Raw genomic sequence first — 17,416 nt, forward strand, 5'->3', positions numbered from 1 at the left:
AAAATGATTGGTAGAGTTGCAGATAGGTATAGATCAGTTGGAGGCATGAGCAGAAAATGGCAGATGAAGTTTAATCCGGACAAATGTGAGATGATGCCTTTTAGAAGGTCAAGTACAAGTGGAAATTATACATGATTGGCAGAACTCTTAGAAGTATTGAAATGCAAAGGGATCTGGATGTGCAGGTCCACAGATCACTGAAGATAGTAGTGCAGGTAGATAAAGTAGTTGAAAAGGACTATGGCATGTTTGCCTTCATTGGAAAGGGCATTGAGTGTGAGGATAGACAAGTTATGCTGCAGCTTTATAGAACATCAGTTAGGCCACACTTGGAATATTGCGTACAATTCTGGTCACCACACTACCATAAGGATGTAGATGCTCTGGAAAGGGTATGATCAGCAGGAAGTTGACTACTTGCTATATGATGGTATATTTAATTCACTATTTTAAATTTTGTGAATCATTGGTATTTTATTAAATGGTATATTGTATTGTTTATACCTAATAAAAACATTTGAGTTCACTATTTTTTCATGTCAAAACTTTAGCATAACCTGTTAAACTAGCAGGCTAGAAGGTTACATCTTACATAGATATGGTTCAAAAAGCAGTGCCAAATCTTTCAGGCCTGAAATTAGGAAGTAGTTATTCATGCAACTGATGTAGAAGTTTGAAACTATCTTGTGCAAACAGCAATTGATGCTAAATTTAGACTCAAATCGAGAGATGTTTATTAGTTAGATTCTTTTTATTCATTCACAGGCTGTGGGCACCACTGGGTATGCTAGCATTTATTGCCCATGCCAAATTGTCCCGAGGCCAGTTAAGAGTTAACCATATTGTTGTTGGTCTGGAGTCACATGTAGGCCAGGCCAGACCAGGAAAAATTGCATCTCAATGAAAGAGAAAAAAACTTACATAGTTTGTGAATTCTTTAATTATTTATTAATATCAATACCATACATATATATTTTCATAGCCATCATCCGTATATTAAAATGCTTTGCTCTTACATGTTACATAAAACTTTTACTATTGAAAGGTAGGCCCATTAAGGACAGGATCAATATTACCCTTTTGCCTGCATTTCCTTCCTCTTCATTGGCATTCATCCCTCCCTCCTTCATTGTTGTCCAGACAATTCAGCTCCCCTCTTCAGTATCTCTGACATTTAACTGCTTTCTGCCTTTCCCCTTTTCACCAATCACCTTACCATCCATTCCACCTCCTTCAGCAACCTATCTATTTCCTACATAAGAATACATTCAGTTCAGGTGATGGGAGTTTTACTTGTAAACTGAAGAGCCATCGACCTGCAATACCTTCTTTGAGAAAGGCCACCATATCAAATGATTCTTCATTGTGTAAGTGACCATTGGAAGGCTTTCATTGTGATCAGATACCCTGAAGAGTTCTTGGCCGATCAGAGACTGGCAGCTCTCCATTGCAGGTAGCAGCACTGTGAATGTGGTGTTAGCTGTTGGCAATATATCCAAAAGGCCCAGAATCAGCAAAAGACCCATGCCTCAGATGAGAAAGAGGATCAAATGGGGATTGCTGGGTGGGAATCACTCACTGTTGAGAGAGAGGGTTGTTGGGAGTTTGGAAGAAATGTCAGGGGTTTGTACTTGTCACAGTGAGTAACTAACAATGGGGGACTCCTCCTCCTCCACCACCATCACACAAGTGACCACCTGACAGAGTTTGCTTCTCAGACATTCTGTGTGGCAATTGCTCCCTTGTGCTATTGGTTGAATGACAGCAGTTGCATTCTGAAGACTGTAAGTGGGTGTTACTACCTACTTAGTGGCTTCACTTGGCATCAGGACAAGAAGGCTCCCACCCCAGTTTAATCAGGGCAAAGACAGGAATTTAGCAGGGTACTCACCCCACATCTTCCAAGCCAATTTCCTTCTCTTCCTCCTATCTTAAACTCACCTAAGGGGAAAGCATTAAATTCTCCCCGATGTATCTTATGATGGTATAACATAGAACAAGGCCATTCAAAACATTATGCCCATGCTGACTCATTACAATTAGGTTCCACTGCCTTACATTTTCTCAGTAACTGGAGTTTTTTTTTCTAATTCAAATATTCAACTAAATATCATTGAATCTGCCTCTATCACCATTTGAGGGAATGTTCTCCATATCATAACCACCCACTACATTTTGTTTTCCTAAAGTCACCTCCGTTTATTTTGTCAACTACCTTATATCTATGTCCATTCATTAACTGTCATATATCACTAGGAACAATTTTTCTTCATTCATACAATTGAAACCCTTATCACTTTGATCAGCTCTTTCAAATCTCTGTGTAATTCTCCGTTTTATTGAGAACAATCTTAGTTTCTCTATATTTTGAACAGAAAGTTTTCATTCATGGTACCATTCTGGACACTCTCCAAGGTTTTGATACTTTCTCTAAAGTGTGATAATTAGAAATGTCACAGTGCTGCAGCTCAGTGGTTCATAAAGATTTGGGAAAATATAATTGCTTTCACACTTTATTTATAAATCCAGAGATCCTGGATGGCATCTTTAGGTCCCTCTCAACATGTCCTACCACCTTCAATGATTTGTAAAGGTACAATTCTAGATATCTATATTCTTGAGTCACCTTAGGAGCTTTAACTTTGGACTCTCTTCCTTTCCCCACATGCAAATAGGTTTAGTCTGAATCCAAACTACATGCTCCTTGCAGGCTTCCCATGTAATGTTTTATCAACCAATTGATCCTATCTAGCTGGGGAAGATTACTTTTCAACTCACTGAAATCATCTTTCAATTGAATAGCTCCACCTTTTATTGTACCTTATTGTTTTGTATACCTAAACCTAGGTATAGTGAGAAGGGGTGAATTGCAATGCCTGGGAGTTTTAATTATTTGCAATACGAAACTATATTAGCCTTTAGTTAAAATTTAGTACTGATCAATTTAAGCCAATTACAAGTTTCTTCTGAGTGAAGGAATGAGAAGTTTTATTACTTGCTAACCTCAAAAAAATTAATAAATGCAGCATGAAACACAAACACAAGTATAAGGTTAAAAAAGGGGAGAGTTCTACTACTAGAAAGATTTTTTAAAAATGCATTTTACGAAATTCTTATAGCTCTTGAGTTGTTATAGTTGTACCTGAGATCATGGCTGTTTAATATGTCTTGAAATCTGTAGAATCCTTGAGTTTTCAATGAATGGATGTTTTACCAGTTTGATTTATTACTAAAACCGACTTTTTGAGATGATGAGAAGGAAACAGGAAGAGAGTCTTCCAGATCTTGCTATTACCAATTGATTTTCCTTTCCCTCTATTTGTTTCTGTACAAACAACTACCAAAACATGGTGCCTTTGTGTATTTCTGAATCTGCTTTCATATTCTCTCCAAACAGGCAACTTTCAAATTAAATACTTTTTAATAGGATGAGGGCATCACTGGCTAGGCAACAGAGAGTCAAACACTTTGTTATGGATCCAGAGTCACATGTAGGCCAGACCAGGTAAGTATGGCAGTTTCCTTTCCCTAAGAGATGTTAATAAACAAGATGGTTTTTCTGACAATGGATTTATAGCAGTCATGAGATTCTTAATTCCAGATATTTATTGAGTTCAAATTCCACCATCTGCCATGGTGGGATTTGAACCCAGGTCCCCAGAATATTGCCTGGGTCTCTAGATTAACTATCCAGTGATAATGCCACCAGACCATCGCCTCTGATATGTGCAACTTATCACCTTTAGTGTAAATTTATTGTAAATTTGTTGTAAGTTTCTTGATAGTTGTTACAACTGAGATTTTTCTGTTCGATAGATTCAGTTGTGACAAGCACAATTCAATTATTTAATTAATAATTTTTAAGAGCAGAAGTGAATAGTTATTTGAATATTTTATTGGGATTTAAACTATAAAATTGGGAGTTACGTTCTGCCTGAATAGCTGCTCTGATGGCACCTCTCAAAAACAAATCGAAAATATTTTTTGGAAGTATTTTTGTATGAAGCACAACTTTAAGACTCATTCGCAGTTAGGGGGAATAGCAAGTTAACTGGACACTTGGTTGACAAAAATAAGAAAAACAAATGAAAGGAAAGCTCAATACCTCTGATTTCCTTGGACTCAGGAATTGAGACATATATTGGAAGTGGTGGTGTTTTTTGTTGATATATGTTAGATTAGAAACTCAAACTATCTTTTAAATAAGATAAAATTAAATGTTAGATAGAGGGGCATTGAATATCCCTAGACTGTTTTCTCAAACTAAATAACAGTGGCACACATAAGCTTTTCTGTCAGTAGCTAGTCTGTGCATTATGTTTTAACCAGTTATAGAGAAAATGTGGAAAATTTAAGGAACTCTACTATGAAGAAAAACTAAACCTAAATCAAGTTTGTGTTTCATGCTAGGTTAAGAATTGGATATAAGAGATTCCAAGTTATCTGTGATCATTTTCAAGACAATTAACTAAATTCATTAAACAATGAGTTTCGTTTGACTGCCTAGGAAACAGTGTAATTTATTTCACTTTTGCTGTCTTCTGTCCGGTCAGTTGAGGCTGGAGACGATGGCATGATGGCCTTGTAAGTAAGTTGGAAACCTTTAGCTGTAACTGAAGAATCTGACAAGAACTTCAGAGTCATAACATTGCCTATGGTAAAAGGAAAATAAAATTGTGAATTAATTTCTTGGTAGTAATTTGCTCTACATTTGAAAAGTTGACATTAAGTTAATCATCATCAATTTTTCCCATTTTTTAATTTTTGTAGCAGAATCAAACTTATACGAACTACTGATACGAATGAATAGAAAATATTGAACATCCATAGAAGGATTGAAAATCTGTGGCATAGTTGTGTTCCTGTGGATAGAGTTCTATATAGCTTGAGAAATCCAAGGCTTAATTGAAAATAGTTCACAAAAGATTTAAATGCTCCTTTACATACATTTACGTACAGTGCTGTTGTTATGTCTTAAGGGCAGTATGTTAGTGTGAATTTACTCATGGTATCATCACTGTATTACAGCATGGGACCTGCAATTACAATTGTATTATAGCATGTGACCTGAGGGTATAAATGTACAATACAAGGAACAATATTAGGCCCTTCAGACCTGCTCCATTATTCAACAGATTAACTTGGTCAGTGACCAGTACATACACAGTACTCCAAATGTGGCTTCACCACTGCTGTCTATAAGTGAAGCATAACCTCCTTATGCTTGCATTCAATTTCTCTCACCTTCCCAAATAACTTGCTGGACCTGTATACTAATCTTCTGCAATTCATGCACAAGGAATTCAGATCTGTATCTCAGAGCTCTACAAACTCACACTATTAAGATGATAAGCTTATTTGTTATTCTTTTTGCCAAAATTTTCCCACTTTCCCACATGGTACTCCATTTGCCAGAACTTTGCCCACTCGCATAGTATTCCTTGCAGGCTTCTTATGTCCTCTTCATGACTCATTTCCCTATTTATGATTGTGTCATCAGCAAAGTTAGTTACTATACTTTCGGTCCTTTTAACCAAATCTTTATTATAAATTGTAAAGAGTAGAAGGCCCAGTACTGCCGCTTGTGGGACACGACTCATAACATCCATCCAGCCAGAAAAGGCCCATTTCTTCCTACAATCTGGTCCCATTTAGCCAGCCAATCTCCCAACAATGCCAATATATTATTCCCTACATCATTTGCTTTTTACAAATAAACTTTGATGTGGCATCTTATTAAATACATTCTGGAAACCTAAATACAATACATCCACTGATTCTTCCTTATCTACAGTATAAGTTACTTTTTCAAAGAATTCCAATTATTTAATTAAACATGACCAAATCATGTTGTCTCTGCTTGGTTACCTTGAACTTATCCACGTGTTCTATTATAATGTCTTGAATAACATTTTTCTTATGATAGATGTTAAGCTAATGGCCTGTAGTTTCCTGCTTTCTGCCTCCCTCCCTTTTTGAATAAAGAAGTTGCATTAACTCTTTTCCAATCAAAATGAACTTTCCTTGAATCTAATGAGTTTTAAAAATTAAAACCAATGTTGTTTGGTCAGCTGTGTTTTTTTGGGGGGCTCTGCCTTGTATTTGGAACCAGATTAACTGCACATTTATGTCCAATATTCCATACACTTTACAGATTTAAAGAAAAGCTGGATAGCTTTTGGGAGTTGAGACAAACCACACCTTTTACAGATTTTGTTGTTGGGTACACTTTGCAGATCATTACTATATTTGTTTCAGGAGAGGGGCATTAAAGAGGAGAAGAGAGGTTTATTGATTTAGCAATCACCTTCATGCCAAATAGAGCCTTTAGGTACGTTCTTTAAGACGAGAAAAGTACCAGGTCATTGATGCAATGCTTCAGGACAAAGCATAAAACCATACTGGCAGGCCATCAAAAATTATATGCTTTAGGTGCAGCTGAACAATATTCATCACTGTGTCATAGCAAATGACTTGAAGGTCTAAAGTTCTCATGCTAAATTTTACCTTGACTGTTTTAAACATAGCACGCTAATGGGAGCAGATTGTCTGTTGTAAATTCTTAGCTTCATATTAGCCCAGACAGTGTTCTTATTCAGGAATGAAATATAATAGCTGCAACAAATGTCCTTTGGATCCTTCAATCTCATGATATCCATGACTAGTTTCTTGTGTTGTAGGAGATAACATTAACATTGCAATGTCAGGTAAAATACCCTATTGAAGGCAAGCTCACACCAAATGCTGCCATTTATAACCAACTGTCTAATCCTACTAATGGCATTTGTTTAGTGCTGTAGAATCCCCACATTACCATTGTTACTGGCACCGAAATTGTGTTATGGATGTTTGTACCTGATAGTCAATTCAGCTGAAGAATTGACTATTGCAAGTGTTTGCAAAATGTCATACATCTGCGGTTAATTTCTCTGATGTTTATGTTTTCTGCATGTCTGTTAGATAAGTGTTGGTCTCAAGTCTTATCTGTTGGGCTGACCTCTAATTGCACCATGGGAAATTTGTTGGGTTCAGAGCTGAGTGTCATGCCACTTTAATACTGCTTTTTCCAATATTAATTGTAATTCAGAAAGCAAAGGGATTAAAATTCATTAACGTCTTAAGATCAATGTCTTTCTTCCTTGCGTCTAAAAAATTGGTTTGAGATTGGTTAGTTGTGATGGCTACTCAATGGATCACAGCAGCAATCTGTGAGCTGACTAAATTAAAGGCACACATTTTCTGCAGTTGTATTGGACTAGGTATTGTCGTCAGGAACTAGTGCCTCTTTGGTTGGAATGAAATTGATACATAAGGAACTTGTAGTAAAGGAAAATTTGTTCAGGAAACAATGTCACAAATAACTTGAGCACTTTATATGCAACACTATATGAAGAGAATTTGACATTTTTTCAACAAATCTTAAAGAAAGTTGACTTCAGAAAATTCTAAAACTTTGAGAAGTATTTCTAGTTCAACACACAAGCATTATTAAATTATATGGTTACCTGTACTAATGATGTCACTTGGTAATTTGTTTCCACAAAACCTGAGAACACACAAAATAGGAAGATTGAAATTGAGCAGTAGAAATGGATGATTCCCTAGTGAAAAATATAAACTTAAAGATGCAAATTGGATTTCCAGTCTACAAAATAATCAGAGACATATTTTGACTTGAAGCATATTTCCCAATGCAGAAACATTGTCTTTACATTACAGTCTTTACATATGTAATGTTTTTCAGGAGACAGGAATATATCTTGATTCTGGATTTGGAATCAATTATTAAGCAGGTTACAACTGTTAGAAAAATTCAAGGTAATCTCAAAGTCAGCATTGCTACAGGAAAGGGTAATTGTGTTTAATCAATTTATTGGATTTTCTTGAAGGAGTAACATGATGTGGATAAAGGGGAGTCTGTAGACATGGATTGTGGATTTCTAGAAGTCATTTGACCAGATACAACATGAAAGGTTTTTGCACCAAGTAGAAACACATGATGTTGAAGGTAACATGCTAGAATGGATCAAAGTTTGTCCGACTGGCTGGCTGGCAGAAAATAGAATATGCATAAGTAGGTCATTTTCTGATTGATAGATGTGAAGTGTGAAGTTCCATCGAGGCTTTACAATTTATAATATTGACTTAGAGAAGAGAAAAAGAGGAGCAGGGTAACTAAATCCGTGGCTAATACAGAGATAGGTGAGTAGGTATGCTGTAAAGAGGATATAAAGAGGATACAGATAGACATAGATAGGTTGAGAGGGCAAAAATATGGTAAATGAAGTTTAATATAGGAAAATATGATATCTGGCAGGAAGAATAAAAAAGAGTATTAGCTAAATGGAGAAATCTGAACAGAATTCCAAGGTGTAGAGGGATTTAGGTATTCTAACACATGAGTTACAACATGTTAGTGTGTTGGTACATCAAGAAATTAAATTGACCAATAGAATGCTATTGTAAGTAATTAGACGAATTGAATGTAAAAGTTAGGAAGCTATGCTTCAGTTACACAGGACATTGGTGAGACCAAATTTTGAATACAGTTTATAGTTTTAGTCTTCTTATTTCGAGAAGAATGAAAATACATTGATGGTGGTTCTGAAAAATATTACTATATTGATATCTGGACTGAGTGGCTTGTCTTATCATAGAAAGGTTGGAGAGACTAAGCATGCATTCTCTGGAATTTAGAAATATAAGGTGTGGTTTGATTGAATTCGATAAGATCTTGAATGGTCTTGACAAAGTGAACCTGGAAAAAGTGTTTTCTCCTGTGGGCCAGTAAGAGCTAATGGCTCTGTTTTAAAATTAGGTGTCACCCTTTTATGACAGAAATTAGATTTTTTTTCTCTCAGAAATTGTGCGACTTTGGAACTCCACCTTAGAAGGTGGTGGACACAGGTTCACTTAAAATTTTTAAGGCAAGAAGAGACAGATTTTTGTTAGGCAAGGGAATCAAAGATTGTTGGAAGCATAGATATGTGAAATTCAAAACACAAACTATGATCTTATTGAGTTGTACAATCAGCATAAGGGGCCGAATGGTCCAATTATGCTCCTAATTCATCTATTTCTATGTTTATTTAAAAGCAAAAACTAAATCTATGTGAAACTGGAAAATTTGATATTTACCCAATCTCACTGTGTTACCACAGTACTGTTCTCATATATTATTATCCCATCATCCCAATAAACATTTACCTGCCAACAAAGCCTAGCAAATCATCATAACTGTCATACACTTCAAGGTAGTCAGATAAGCAAGATGGGTCATCTTCTATATCAAATTCGAGAAACTGTAAATGGATGCGTTGCTTGTATTTAAGTCGAATGTGCCAGTAACAGACTTGTTGATCCTCATAGTCATCTGGGAAATTTGGGGACTTAATAATCCGTTCTGGATTTGTTAGAACACCGCCACATTGTTTTGCTGAAAGTAGAAAATATAGGCAAAGAGATTATACTCTGCAAAAAACTTGAAACATTCTTCTATGAAATATATTGTCATGGTAACAGATCATAATTCTGAATTATTTATGGACATATTTGAACTTTTAAGTCTGACAAGTTGCTTCAGTTCTTTGTTGAAAAAGGGCATACGAGCCAGACATGGCTGTATTGTAATTCAGCGGCTGTCTGGAATGTTCCTGTTTGGATTGCCCTCAGCGTCAATACAGACCGTGGAATATTGAATAAAAGGATGTCAAAGGATTGCAAAGAAACACTACAAAAGAAACGACACAATGAAAAAACCTGAACCATCTCCATGTATTACACCCCCAGATGATGGATGTTATGTGAGAGATTAGAAATACAGTGTGGGCAAAAGAGATGTCTGTGCTGTAACTGCCAGGAATATAAAAAAGATGAGGTTAAAAGCCATTATTGCATTTCTTGTGAAATGGAAAGATTATTAATCAGCAAGGGAATCAGGGTTACGAAGAAAATGGAGCTATCAGATCAGCCATGATCTCATTGAATGCCAAATCAAACTCAATGGGCCACCTTCTGCTTCTCCTGAAGAAGGGCTCATGCCCGAAATGTCGATTCTCTTGCTCCTTGGATGCTGCCTGACCTGCTGCGCTTTTCCAGCAACACATTTTCAGCACCTTCTGCTTCCCCCATCTAAGGCTGTGTGTGTGTGTGTGTGTGTGTGTGTGTGTGTGTGTGTGTGTTTAGACTGTCATTCTGGTGTTACAAGGATAAAGTATGGTGCTGTGATGGTAACAGCTAAGGACATCCTTTGAGTTTGAAAATAAGAAGGATACAATGGGAACTCTGTCTCTCTCACTTTCTGACTGCTGAAGCAAGTTACCAGCCAAAACCCAAACCGGATTACTCTTCCAGCAAACCAGAAAAATACACAATCACCAAAATAAATGGTCGACTACCAGAATCAATGCTACCAAAATTACCCAATTCAATGCCACAACATTTCACTATCTACTCCACAAGGACCTCTCAAAGGTTGATTGATTTGTCTTTTTTAAAAAGTTATCTTTTTATTTACTACTTATTTCTCATTTGGGTTTATGTGGGTTGTCTTTTATTTTTCCTCATGTTTTTGTAATGAATAAACACACTCTTTGCATATTAATCAATTGAAACATGCACCTCATTTCTAACTGATTAAAGTTTCAACAGTCATCTTAGATGTGTTGTAGGTAATCTAATCTAATTCATTTGCATCAGTTGAATGACCCTTTGATCTTTTACTTATAAATTCTGTGTCTATGGTCTATCTCTGACTAGCACCTGAAGAAGGAGCGAGAGTCCAAAATCTTGTATTTTCAAATAAATCTCTTGGACAATAATCTGGTATTGTGTGATTCTTGACCTTATCCAACACAGTCCAACACCGGCACCTCCATAATATGGAAAAGGATGGAGGTAAATGAGGAGTAAAGGTTTTATACAGGGGGATGTGGTTTGGCTGAAGTGGACTAGATAGGACTGCCAAAGGATAAATCAGTGCTGAATCAGTGGGAGATAACTAAAAAGTGAGAATCTAGGGCACAATGCAGACATGTCCTCTCCCAATATAAGAATGGTACTGCCAAATTTAGACCTCATGGTTGTCTAGAAAAATACAGGGGAAGATTAAGCAAAAAACAAGTTTATGATAGTCTCAAAAACTCAACACTGCAGATATTCTAGAACAGCAGAAAGTACAGGGATCAAGTGGAAAAGAAATGAGGAAATCAAAGAGAGGGCATGAACAACTATTAGCAACATGATAAAGGAAAACTCAAACATGTTTTACTAATAAATAAAGAGCAAAATGATAATTAAGGAAAATGTGGGGCCTACCAGAGATGAGAAAGGGGAATTGAGTAAAGATGCAGAGGATATGGGAAGAATTTTAAAATCATTTTTTGTTTCTGTATTCACAAGGAAAAAGATGATGTGGATATGGTTGTCTAAGAGGAATAGTGTGAAATATTGGACAAAATAATCATAACAAGAGAGAATGTGTTAGAAGTGTTGGAATCCTTAAGGTACCAGAGTCAGATGGATTGTTCGCTAGCATATTGAAGGGGGTCAGGAAGGAAATAACACGTGTTCTGAGGATTATTTTCCAACCTTCACTAGACACAGGTGAGGTACTGGAGGAAAGCAAACATTGTTCAGTTGTTTAAAAAGGGCACAAAGGAAATGTCAAACAATTATAGGCAAGTTAGCCTTACTTTGGCGGTGGGCAAATTGTTAGAATCAATCCTGAGGGGTTGGATAAACTGTCAGTTAGAAAGGCGTGGACTAGTCAGGGATAGTCAGCATGACTTTGTTAATTGAAGGTCATACCTAACAAATTTGATTGAAATATTTGAGGAAGTGACAAGGAGGATTGATGAGGGTAATGCAGTGGGATGTTATCAATGTGGATTTTAGTAAGGCATTTGACAAGGTCCCACATGGCAGACTAGTCAAAAAAGTAAAAAAGCCCATGGGATGCAGGGTAATGTGTTGAAATGGATTGGAAATTGGCTGAGTAACAGCAAATGAGGGGAATGGTTGATGGCTGCCTTTGCGAATGGAAAGCTGTGTGAAGTGGTATTCCATAGGGTTCGGTGTTGGGACCCCTGCTATTTGTTTTCTACATTAATGAATTGGACTTTAACAGAGTGGGGTTACAGTTGGAATATTTATAGACAAAAATTGGATGTGTAGTGGATATTGTAAAGGATAGCTGTAAGCTCCAAATTATTATAGATAGGCTGGTGACGTAGGCAGCAATGTGGTAGATGGTGTTCAACTATGATGAGTGTGAAGTAATGCCATTAGGGAGGTTAAACAGTAAAAGGAATACAACAAAAAAATGAGAATATACTGAGAGGGGTAGATGAAGTAAGAGATCTTTGTGTCCAAGTGTACACGTCTCAAAAGATTGCAGTATGGTAGGTAAGGTTATAACAAAGGTATATAGAATGCTTTCCTTCAGTGGCAGAGGTACAAAATACAAAAGTAGGGATATAATGATGAAATTGTATAAGACACTGCTGAGGCCACAACTGGAGTATTGTGTGCCAGCCTGGTCACTACACTACAAGAAGGATGAAATTACTCTGGAGAGAGTGCAGGGAAGATTGACTAGAAAGTTGCCAGGGCTGGAGAATTGTAGCTGCAAGGAGAGATTGGAGAAGTTAGGGTTGTTAGCATTGGAACAGAGAAAGCTGAGGGGTGACATGATTGAGGTATATAAAATTGGGAGGGGTAATGATAGAGTAGATGGGGGAACCTGTTTCCCTTAGCAGAGAATTCAATAACCAGGGGTCAAAATTTCAAGCTCAGTGGCAGATGGATTATAGGGGACATAAGGAAAAGTTCATTTACGCAGAAGGTGGTGGGTATCTGGAATTCACTGCTTGAGTTGGTGGTGGAGGCAGAGACTCTCAACTTTTTTAAATACTACCTGGATGTGCACCTTAGGTGCTATAAGCTGCAGGGCTTTGGGCCGTATGCCGGAAGATGGGATTAGATGGCATCTGGGTGTATTTGGGCTGCATGGAGAAAAGGGCTGAATAGCCCCCTTTTGTTCTGTTTCATTTCTATGATTCTAATCCTGTGTGATTGTAGTGATGCTGTTATACTGTCACAATATGCAACAGTTGTAATTGGTTGCGTTCTTCATTGCTATTATGCAAATATTGATAACATTTTAAAGATTAAGAAAAGTGTAACTCTACTGAACAAACCATGTGGATTGTAGCAGTAAGCATCCCATAATTCTGATTTATTCACTCGATGTCCATAGTCAATTATACCAGTTTTTCCACCTCCACAGTTGGCTCCAGGTTTTACTATTGGATATCCAACTCTCCCTCCTGAAAGCCATCCAGCTGCACATACATGAAATCCTGCAAAATTAATAAACAGCAGAGTTAACCTAATTGGTGTAGGGTACTTCAATCAGTTTAAAGCAGGTCTACTGATTGGTCATTCAGGATTATTAATTCTGATGAAAGGTCACAGATTTCAAACTTTAACTCCATTTCTCTCTTCAGAGGTACTGCCCAGATCTCCTGGGCATTTCCAGTATTTTCTGATTCTATTTAGGATTGATTAGCAGTTTTTAAGTATTATAATCACAGCTGTTGATAATACTGGACCATTCAGATCTTAGAGTGAAACCTGACTTGATAGAGAAAAAGTTTTTCTTTTCAAGTTTTGTTACCATGCTGCTCAATCATTTAACATATCAAGTAAACATATTCTTATAACAAAAGAACACAATGTTTTGACAAAAGAAAAAATAACAATAATCACAGATATGTGATAATTTAGATCCTGACATAAACAGCAAAAAGAATATTTTATCTCTTTTCCTAATAATATTTTTTAAAAACTCTCAACCCAACTGTAGTATCTCTCCAATCTTCAGTCTTTAATTTCTTATTTGTCTGATGAGGTTAGAACATTTTCCTTTCTGTGATAATGAGGTACACAGGAGGTGGTGCATGGTGGCTCAGTGGTTAGCACTGCTGCCTCACAGCACCATGGTCCCAGGTTTGATTCCAGCCTTGGGTGACTGTTTTGTGAAGTTCACACATTCTCCGTGTCTGCATGGGTTTCCTCCAGGTGCTCCGGTTTCCTTCCACAGTCCAAAGATGTGTAGGTTAGGTGAATTGGCCATGCTAAATTGCCTGCAGTGATAGGTGCATTAGTCAGGGGTAAATGTAGGGAAATGGGTCTGGGTGGGTTGCTCTTCGGAAGGTCAGTGTGGATTTATTGGGCCAAAGGGCCTGTTTCCACACTGTAGGGAATCTTATCTTATCTTTACTAACATTTCTGAACTGAAATATAAGAAACACCCTGTAAACTAAAACTGCAAGAACAATGTAAAGACCTCTCTTTGGCTCTGGATGTCTGGATTGCCACAAATTGCCTTTGTGTTAGTGATAGCATTGTTTTCTTAGTTGAAACCTGATTACAGCTCCTGGTCAGTCTTTCTGCATGGTATTAAAGTTCAACTATATCTTTTCACCAATTATCTATCACGTTTGAACTCATTGTTCAAAATTACCTCTGACCTTTGTTAAGACCATAAGATTTAAAGGAAACAAATCAATTATACAGAAATTTAGTTTACCTCTAAATCTAAATTGCCAAATGATCTGAATATTTTATAAACCTTGATTATATAAATATAAACACTGCACCTTTTAATTTTTCTATATTTTGAATTATGATATAAAATGGGGGAAGGATTACTTAAAAACCAGGTACTGTGGAAGGAATTGTGGCTGTTCTGAAAATAAATAATTTATTGTGTGTTGTATTTACACGACTGATTTGGAAGAAGTGGAGGTGAGATAAGATAGCATAGCACCTGGGAATGTGTCCAAAGTGATATTCAGCCAGCAACAGGTAGCTGATTGGTTTGTGCAATTGTGATCACTTGTGGATTTCAAAGGTCATCAACTTGATGAAAACTCTCTGGTTCCTAGTCAGCCAAACAGCTTGTGTGTATGGACAAGGTAGTGGCAGATGATTTTCCACATTGGAAGACGCTGGGGTCTCTCTCTACATCTGTTTTGAGACTGACAGTTATTCTCTCTCACCATTTGCTATAAACTGTTGATTCTAAAGTGACTACAAAACTGTGAAAATCAATGTTATCTTTGGCAAAGAACTGAGAGCCTGGAAGGATGGACATCAGAAAACAGAAGATTTTGTGAAAAAAATGGAGATGTCATAGAAGCCTCTAGCCTGGCACTACTGAAAGGTAATTTCACAGCATTTTTCCTCCATTCACAACATCCACAGTTCTTGTCTGTCTGTATGTATGTGGAGAGATTTTAAAAGGACCTTTGAGTTTTAACTAGTTGGGTCATATGTTGATAGTTCATAGCTGTTTACTTGTGATTAGAGTTTACTGATTTGTAATAGATAATTGTTAAGTACAGGAATCTAGTGAGCATGATTCCATAGATAGATAAATTGGGAACTTTGCATACCTTGATTTAAAATATTAATTTTTCTGGTGAACCATGAGTAATGGGGCTTGAGAATCAGTGCACTTTCCCAAAAGTCCTGGTAGTGCCAAGTTTCTCTGTCACTGGTGAACTGAAGAGAGGATGAGCATGGAACATAGCTAATGAGTTGAGCTGCAGGGAATAGTAGGAGTAAAAGTCACTACAGCTCATGAAGAGAAATAGACACGAATCTCTGAAATTAACACCTAGCCTTTTCGTATTGAAATTTGTTGTATTCAAATGTCTAGATTACAGATTACAAAGGACGTAAAAGCTTTGGAAAGGCTGCAGAAGAACTTTATTAGAATTGTGCTAGGATTAGGGATTACAGTTACATGAATGGATAGGTAAACTGATTTGCTTTCCTTCAAGGAGAGATATCTAGAAGAGAAGTCTAAAGCTAAAGCAGAAAATGCTTGAATTCCAGGATGAAATACTAATGATCTGAAGCATTGACTCTTTTTCTGTCTTCACAGATGCTGCCTGACCTGCTGATTATTTCCAGCATTTTGTTTTAATTTCAGAAAAGTTGAGCTACCTGGACGATGACTGGGAAAAAAGGGATCAAAGATAAAAATAAGATTCAAAAACAAAGATAAGTAATTTTTTGAGCTATTTATCAGTGCGCATCTGGACCGATTCCATTCAACAGTTTACTTAATTATCTTCTTTCATATTGTTTTAATAACCAGTTACAATTTTAATCACACAGACATGAAACACCAATCCCCAAATCCACTCAAATCTATTGTACTCAAAATCATTATTTGACAAAAGATAGAACATAGAACATTACAGTGCAATACAGGCACTTCGGCCCTCAATGTTGCACTGAACTGTGGAACCAATTTGAACCCTGTCTAACCTATACTATTTTATTCTCGTCCATATGTCTATTGAATGACCATTTAAATGCCCTTAAAGTTAGCGAGTCTACGACTGTTGCAGGCAGTGCATTCCACGCCGCCACTACTCTCTGAGTAAAGAAACTACCTCTGGCATCTGACCTATATCTATCACCCATCAATTTAAAGCTATGTCCCCTCGTGCTAGCCATTGCCGTCCAAGAAGAAAGGCTCTCACTGTCCATCCTATCTAACCCTCTCATTATCTTATATGTCTCAATTAGGTCACCTCTCAACCTTCTTCTCTCTAATGAAAACAGCCTCAAGTCCCTCAGCCGTTCCTCATAAGACCTTCAGTCCATACCAGGCAATATCCTAGTAAATCTCCTCTACACCCTTTCCAAAGCTTCCACATCTTTGCTTTGCTGGGTTTGGTGGAGTCTAAATAAATATAGAAGGTTTCATTTATAATTTTCATTAATCATTCTCCCGACTCTGAAGAGTCACTTTCAAAATCATCATGAGCAAATCCATAACTCAATGGATTTAGAGTCATAGAGATGTACAGCATGGATACAGACTCTTCGGTCCAACCCGTCCATGCTGACCAGATATCCCAACCCAATCTTGTCCCACCTGCCAGCACCCGACCCATATCCCTCCAAACCCTTCCTATTCATATACCCATCCAAATGCCTTTTAAATGTTGCAATTGTACCAGCCTCTACCACATCCTCTGGCAGCTCATTCCATACATGTACCACCCTCTGTGTGAAAACGTTGCCCTTTAAGTCTCTTTTACATCTTTCCCCTCTCACCCTAAACCTATGCCCTCTCGTTCTGGACTCCCCGACCCCAGGGAACAGACTTTGTCTATTTATCCTATCCATGTCCCTCATAATTTTGTAAACCTCTATAAGGTCACCCCTCAGCCTCTGACACTCCAGGGAAAACAGCCCAAGCCTGTTCAGCCTCTCCCTGTAGCTCAAATCCTCCAACCCTGGCAACATCCTTGCAAATCTTTGCTGAAGCCTTTCAAGTTTCACAACATCTTTCCAATAGGAAGGAGACCAGAATTGCACGCAATATTCC

The 17,416-nt window shown here is 37.3% G+C and overlaps 1 protein-coding gene across 1 annotated transcript in view; it reads right to left on the minus strand.

Moving 5' to 3' along the window:
• Positions 1-925: 925 nt before the first annotated feature.
• The window catches only part of tnfaip6 (tumor necrosis factor, alpha-induced protein 6), a 51,652-nt gene continuing 35,161 nt past the window's right edge, over positions 926-17,416 (minus strand). Inside the window, exons 3-6 of the mRNA XM_060827079.1 lie at positions 13,200-13,361; positions 9,208-9,436; positions 7,506-7,546; positions 926-4,652 (exon numbers count right to left, since the gene is read on the minus strand). Of these exons, the coding sequence (XP_060683062.1) occupies positions 4,504-4,652; positions 7,506-7,546; positions 9,208-9,436; positions 13,200-13,361 (581 nt within the window). The 3' untranslated portion in view covers positions 926-4,503. The remainder of the gene's footprint in view (positions 4,653-7,505; positions 7,547-9,207; positions 9,437-13,199; positions 13,362-17,416) is intronic.

The sequence above is a fragment of the Hemiscyllium ocellatum genome, chromosome 7 (genome assembly GCF_020745735.1).
Source record: "Hemiscyllium ocellatum isolate sHemOce1 chromosome 7, sHemOce1.pat.X.cur, whole genome shotgun sequence".
Taxonomy (NCBI): Eukaryota; Metazoa; Chordata; class Chondrichthyes; order Orectolobiformes; family Hemiscylliidae; genus Hemiscyllium; species Hemiscyllium ocellatum.